We start from the raw sequence: 7,855 nt of genomic DNA on the forward strand, positions 1-7,855 counted from the left end.
AATCCTTTTCTTCTACAAATTCCCGATTACAACACCCAACTAAAACTAGTTTAAGCTTCTTGACACACAACTTTAATTCCATCTCTTGGGAGGTAGAGACAAGTAGGTCTTTGTGAGCTTTAAACAAGTCCCATTTGCACAGTGAGTTCCAGGATAGGCAGAGTTACACAGTGAGACCTTGTCTTAAAAACAAACAAACAAACAAACAAAACATACAACAAAACAAAAATGTAGTGTAAACAACCGAAGTTTATTTGTAAATGTCATATGTTAAGAAGTCTGAAGCTAGACAATCTCAGGGTTAATCCAGTCTTTTATTCTGCAAAATCAAAGGTTTTAAGATGGCCAGATGAGTTTATACAGCTCCATCATTTCAGCCACACCAAGATGTAGGTTATGAGGAATAGGAGGGGTTAAAAAGGACAACAGCCATTTCTTTACAGAGAGAAAAACTTTCCGAGAATCCTTATCAAACTTGTGATTAGTCTGTTATTTCTCTGAATTTTCCCATATGACCCCTCTTAGCTGCAAGATAGACTATAACAGAAATAACTGGAAATTCTTGTTTCTACATAGCATAAAAGGTATTTATTAGGTTACTGAGGAAAAATTTGTTGTATATGTAACTACCACTGTGTGCCTACTATACAGAATTAGAAACAAATGTTTGTGTCTTAAAAATGATATAGATGAACCAGTTATTAACTTCATCCATATTGAATTGGATATGTGAGCTCTAAAACCTTCCCTCCCTAAGACTTAGTGCTTCTGTATTTACAGAGTCTCACTTTATGCCAGAACTTTCAAAGTGGATCATAATCAGTTTGTTCCTTACTGACTGGAAGTTTCAGGAAAGTGGATTTTGATTTAATGGGAAAAGGTTGTTCCTGACAGAGCTCCAGGAAGACTGTGTGTAGAAGGCCTCTGTTACCGTCACTAGACTACATAAGCAGAATTCTTGAATGACACCAGTAACTTATGAGTTCTGAGCCAAGAAAGACTGATATTCATCTTAAAGTCCACTAGAAAATAGGTGTGGTGTCACATCCCAACACTTAGTAAGATGTGTCGGGTGGATCACCACTGAGTCTAAGGTCAACTTGGACCACATAGTAAGTGTCCACCTCAAGAAGAATGCAGTGGATATTGTAAAGGAAAGTCACAGACTAAGAAAAGAGTTAAATTCTGTATTTATAGCATGTCAATTTTTACTATGTGCATGCAAGACCTTGTCTTTAACCATAGTAGATCCAAATAAATAAAATTGCTTATACTCAAAATGGGTATTTATATTTTCATAATAGCATACTAATATTATAAAGTAAACACTTAATTGCCATGGTATAATAAAATAATTAGCTTGCTCTTAAAATATTAAATAAAAATGTCCAGAATAAATAAATTATATTGAATCAGGGTACACCAAGTAAAAGATACTTTTATTGGATATCATGTTTTTAATTCATGATAACAAGAAGTTTCAACCTGGAGCTCATAGCATTTTTTTATTGGTAGCTGGAAAGCAGGGGTCGAGAATAAAGTAAAACAATGGGATTCCAAACAGGAAATAGTACACAAAATATTCTCTAATGAAATAGCTGAAGAAATAAACAATGTGATTATATCTGTCTATAAAATAAATCCTAAAATGTTCTCCAATCCACAAACTATATTCGTTTTTCTCAGTATTGCCAATGATTGTGAAAGCTGTGTCCCAACCCTCTTCATTACTTTATTTTCTCTTCCTTGCAGCTCTCCTTATCTGCTTCTGTATTTATTCCTTTTTTTAATTTCTCTTTTTCTTATTGGCAGTACTATACAATTGTGTCTTCTGGTTCTTGCTTAGCAGTCCCAGTGGCTGTGAAGTCAGAGATCTCTTACTCTAAGCAGTGTTGAAAACTGTATTCATAGAAATAGGTTCCAAGTAAAGATTCATATTTGTCAATATCAAAACCTTATGAAACTTAGTAGAAAGACAAACAAATCATTTTAGGAAATGGCACAGAGTTGAGAATAAACACAAGCAGTATACAGTTCATAAACAAATCACTTTTATTCTGTGAAGTAGGAACTGCGGGTACAGGCAACCAATAAATCTACAATGAAAAGTTAATTAGCAGCTTACACAGGCTGTAAGGGAAAAGTTCAAAATCCATCTTCACATATCTCCTATATAAGCCACTCACAATCTCTATTCACCAGCTGGCTATCTTAACTGCAGGAGACCTAAGTTCACAGTGCTTAGGTTTCTGCTTTACTCTCATAATGGCAGATTGCACATTTATGCTGACTCAAATTCTGCTCATCTCCTGGTTTTTGATGGCACACTGCTCACAACGTAAGAAAATTTTACTTGCTTTATTTCTACAGGTTGAAGTCATAATGAATTAATTGGGTTTCAGTGTCCAAGCCTAAGGAATTAACCACAATTCTTGGCAAGAGCTGTTATGGAAAATATGCAAATTTTGAAAGTATCTCCTTTATTGGAATTGTTTACTTTATGAAGGGATTTTTTTTTTCTTCTGAAGCTAACATGTTTGTTTCTGATCTCTTAGGTAAAAATTCTCTTAGGTGAAAAATTCTGTGGGAAAATTTAAGTAAAGATTTTATTTATAGAAGGCTGGTAATTGGTTTAGGCCACTTACATTTAATAATTTGTTTCTCAGAATGTCGTAAAGTTGTAATTTATTTTTAGAAAAGTTTCAATCTGCAATATATTCAGTAATGTACTTATTTGATACAATCACATGGATTGCTTTAAAGTGGTGGTTAAAGAAATAGATTAAGTAATCATGTCTGTCTACAAAATAAGGCCGAATACTGTTGCCAAGACGAGAACTATATTTTTTTTCTAAACATTGCCTGATAAAAACAGATGTGGTCAAAATTTCACTAAGTAGCAATATTTGCCCCAATAATTGTAGTGGGGATTTCTATAATGTGCAGTGAAAAGGAACATTTTGGCCAGTTGAAATTGCTTTCATATTAGAAAAAAATGAGATTCAAACCTTCAAATATTACATTATCTTTTTAGTTTTGCTTACAAATGCCATTATGTTTTGTGATGTTTCTCTTTTGTTCCTTTTAGTAATATATTTAAATAGGAAAATAAGGAAAAATAAGCTCTACAAAAGGTTATTAGCTTCCTATTGGATTCTACATTACCCACATCTTCTGTGACAAAGAGATACCAGGATTCAGGCAATTCTGAAATCTCACTCTATAAACGGTTTTTGTGTTTGTGCTGGTGGAGAATAAAAATGATTCACCATTTTCTGAGATTAAGATTTTTGTGCTTTATGTGTCCTGTGATTTGTGACAAGTGCTTTTCACTTGTTTTTAAACTAGTCTTTTCTCAGTTCTCATGGGGATGTTACTGCAGCCATATCTTTGGCAAAATAAGTGTCTATGGAGGTCTTGGGAAAAAACAGTGTGTGTTGAAGCTGAAGTGCCTCTTGTGTTACTCTCTGTGGCTTACTAGTTGGGGGGTATTTATTATTATTATTATCCCCCAATAATAATAATAATAATAACTATTATTATTAGATTATTCTCTCATACAATACAACCCACCCAACATTTCCCCTCCTTCTAGTCCTCCCAGCTCCTACTCACCTCCCCTTTCCTTAGACTCACTCCTCTCCATTTCCCTTCAGAAAAGAGCAGGCATCCAACAAACAGCAACTAAACATGACAAAACAAGATACTATTGTGGATGCCAACAAGTGCTTGCTGGCAGGAGCCTGATATAGCCTGATATAGTGGATGCTCACAGCCATCTATTGGACTGAGCACAGGGTCTCCAATGAAGGAGCTAGAGAAAGGATCCAAGGAGCTGAAGGGTTTGCAGCCCCTTAGGAGGAACTAACAATATGAACTAACCTGCACCCCCAGAGCTTCCAGGGACTAAACCACCAAACAAGGACTATACATGGTGGGACTCATGGCTCCAGGTGCATATGTAGCAGAGGATGGCCTAGTAGGTCATCAATGGGAGGAGAGGCCCATGGTCCTGGGAAGAAGACCAGGGCCAGAAAGCAGGAGTGGGTGGGTTGTTGAGCAGGGGGAGGCAGGAAGGGGATAGAGGGTTTTCAGAGGGAAAATCAGAAAAGAGGATAATATTTGAAATGTAAATAAAGAAAATATGTAATAAAAAATACAGTTAGATATGGCAAAAGCCCTCAAATCCAGGATGGACAAGGCAACCCAAAAGGAGGAAAAGAATTCCAAGAGAAAGAGAAAGAGTCAGAGACGCATCTGATGGATTCTTTAACCTACCTTTGTAAATCAGTGTTCTTTAAATATATATAATTTGTTTACGTTTCAAATGTTCCCCTTCCTGGTCTCACTTCTACAAAGCCCCTACCCCATACCTCTTCCATTTACCTCTAAAAGGGTGCCCCTCACCCATCTATCCACTCCTACCTCACCCCTCTAGCATCCTCCTTCTATGGGCATCAAGCCTCCACAGAACCAAGCGCCTCCCCTCCTACTGATGCCAGAAAAGGCTGTCCTCTGCTACATATGTAGCTGGAGCCATGGGCTGGCCCATGTATGCTTTTTGGTTGATGGTTTAGTCCCTGGGAGCTCTGGGGCTCTGGTTAGTTGATATTGTTGTTCCTCCTATGAGGTTGCAATCCCCTTCAGCTACTTCAATCCTCTCCCTAACTTCTCTATTGGGGTCACTGTGCTCAGTCAAATGGTTGACTGAAAGCATCAACCTCTGTATTTGTCAGGCTCTAGCAGAGCCTCTCAGGAGACAGCTATATCAGGCTTCTTGACATCAACAATAGTGTCTGGGTTTGGTGTCTACATGTGGGATGGATCCCAAGGTGGCAGTCTGTGGATGGCCTTTTCTTCAGTCTCTGCTCCATGTTTGATCCTGCATTTCTTTTAGACAGAACAATTCTGGGTTAAAACTTGAGATGGGTGGGTGGTCTCATCCCTCATCTGGGTCGATGTCTATCCACTGGAGGTGGTCTCTAGAGGTTCTATCTCCCCAATCTTGGGCATTTCAGCTAATGTCCTCCCCATTGGGTCCTGGAAGATTCTCACATCACTAATGTCCAAGACTTTCTATTGGTTTCCCCCTCCTTCATTCTTCGTCCCCACTGCTATATATTTCTATTCATTCTCCTGTCCCTCTGGATTTCTCTCCTGTCTCTTTGAAGGGAAGAGGATGCAATTGTTTTTCTAGGGATAACGAATAAACTGAGGTTAAATATGCCAGTTTCTTAATACCTATACCATTGGATATAATGTTATTGTTCCTTATCCAGAAGATCATGCTCAAATTTGCTTTCAATGAACATTAGATGTCCTTTTGTCTATAATTGTATGGATCTTCATAAAGCCATATTTTCAAAATAAGCAGAATAAAATAGTATGATGAAATGATGTTTGGATATTCATCCTTAATTTTGAGGCCTAATTCTTATCGGTATGATGTCTGGAAAATCTTAAAGTAGTATAAACATATTTTCATTTTTTATTTTAAAATTCTTTTTTTAATGAAAAGATAATTTCATCATTTTCACTCTTATGTCTCTTCCCACCATCTCCTTCCCACATGAACAATTTTGTTAACATTTAGAACTTTGCACATGTGTAGTATATACATTTGTAACATTTTTTTCTGTTGTTAAAATGTTTTTTGAATTTTACTGTTTACAGCCAACTGTACATCTGTGAAAGACTTTTATGATTGTCTAGGAAACACAACAGGTTTCTGCCCAGAGTCTATTGTTTGTGCATGCAAGGATGGCAAGCCTTTCTGCAAGTAAGTAGCACTTATGCTGTAGAAAAAGAAAATCTGGTACATTGTAAGCATTTTCATCTTTTTTGTTTCATACTTTCTTTCATGTATGCAATGATAGAACACTTTAAAATAATAATGAAATAAGAAATAGCTCTTATGCACATAAAAAATTGTTGTGCTTTTCCTAAAACATTATAAAAAGAGACTAGAAAGTAGGGATGAAGGATCCATGTAGGCTCCAGCTTGACTTCTCCATATTCAATGACTTGGGTGGGCATTGTCCCTGGCAATGGGAACCAACTATCAATTTGCAGATAGCAACCAAACGTTTGCCTTAGCAACAGCCTGAGTAGTTTGAAGATTTCCCACCATTGGAAGCTTTGCCTTGCTATAAGAGATGCCAGTTCAGAACTCAGTATACCCCATTACTCAGAGTCTTTATTAGGATAATTTTATACTTTCCACAGCACTAGGATTCCTTAGCACCTCCCAAGACTCCTCCACAATTCCAGCTATCTCTTCCTATACTCCTTCCTTCTAACCCATCTTCCCTCACCTGATCTCTAGCTCCTATCTCCAACCCCCACCCCATTCTATTCCAGCTGGAGATCTGGGTTAGCTCACTCAGGGTGATTTTTTTAGTTCCGTCCATTTGCAAAGTAGTACTCCAATGTGTAAATGTATTACATTTTCTCTATCCATTCTTAGCTTAATGCATATCTAGGTTGTTTCCAGTTTCTGGCTATTATGAATAAAGCTGCAGTGTATATGATTGAGAGAAAGTCTTTGTGATAGAATAGAACATCCTTTGGGTGTATGGCCAAAAGGTATAACTGCATTTTGAGGTAGATAGATTTCTAAGGTTCTGAAGAATCACTATATTGATTTCTATGGCAGCTGTACACATTTGCACTCCTACAGCAATGGAGTAGTGTTATTTGTGTTACTGATCTAGCCATTCTGACAGGTGTAAGAAGGAATCTCACAATAGTTTTGATTTTTTATGTGCATTAACCTGATAGCTAAGGATATTGAACACTTTTTGAAAGTGTTTATCAGCCATTGGAAATTTCTCTATTGAGAATTCTCTGTTTAGGTCTCTACCCCACTTCTTAATGTATATATATATATATATATATATATATATATATATATATATACACATTATATATATACATTATATATATACATATATTTTATGTATATGGTATATATACATAAAAAACAGCAGTTGTGATAATTAAAAACAAGCATTTTTTTTCCACCAACAGCCACAGGAACCAAATCAGTGTCTTATCATCTCTTGAATAAGAAACATTTGTTGATTAAAAAATAATCTTCTCGGGAGAGATATAATACCCCTACTCCCAAAGTCCTGATGATGAGCTAAGGCACAATTCCATCAAAGTTCACTGTGGAGAACCAATGAGTTTATTGAGCTTCCTTACAGAGCGTAGGTAAGGGATGCTTCCCCTCAAGAGGATGTACTTGGAAAGCCTTTACACTGTAGGAAAGAGCTTCCCTGTGGCCACCACATAGCTGGGAATTCTCTCCCCTAGTTTTCCTTGGCTTATTTACTCTAGCTCTCCTTGGGGTCATGTGCAATTAAGGTGGCATTTATGTAGACATAGACACTCAGGTGAGAGTCCTGTGACATTCTGTGAGTAGAAGGCAATAGTTCAGCCCAACTGAGATAATCCTTTGTAAGGGAATGCAGTTGCTTGGATCAGAGTGCAGTTACTCAAGACAATAGCCAATAAAGTATTAAGATAACTAACTAATACTCTCAGAGCTCCCAGGGACTAAATCACCAACAAAAGAGTACACATGGTGGGACTCATGGCTCCACCTGCTTATGTAGCAGAGGATGGCCTAGTCAGTCATCTATGGGAGGAGAGGCCCTTGGTCCTGTGAAGGTTCTATGCCCCAGTGTAGGGAAATGCCAGGGCCAGGAAGTGGGAAAGGTTAGGTTGGTGAGCAGGGAGAGAGGGGAGGGAACAGGGTTTTTTTTCAAAGGGGAAACCAGGAAAGGGGATGCCATTTGAAATGTAAATAAAGAAAATATCTAATTAAAAAAAAAGAAAATGAAAAAAAAAA

General features: G+C 37.2%; 1 protein-coding gene across 2 annotated transcripts in view; it reads left to right on the forward strand.

Annotated features, from left to right (window-relative positions):
• Positions 1–2,206: 2,206 nt before the first annotated feature.
• The window catches only part of LOC116094036, a 52,328-nt gene continuing 46,679 nt past the window's right edge, over positions 2,207–7,855 (forward strand). For both annotated transcript variants that reach the window (XM_031376015.1, XM_031376019.1), the window contains exons 1-2: positions 2,207–2,338; positions 5,674–5,779. In XM_031376015.1, the coding sequence (XP_031231875.1) occupies positions 2,266–2,338; positions 5,674–5,779 (179 nt within the window). In that variant the 5' untranslated portion in view covers positions 2,207–2,265. The remainder of the gene's footprint in view (positions 2,339–5,673; positions 5,780–7,855) is intronic.

Source organism: Mastomys coucha, chromosome X, assembly GCF_008632895.1.
Source record: "Mastomys coucha isolate ucsf_1 chromosome X, UCSF_Mcou_1, whole genome shotgun sequence".
NCBI lineage: Eukaryota > Metazoa > Chordata > Mammalia > Rodentia > Muridae > Mastomys > Mastomys coucha.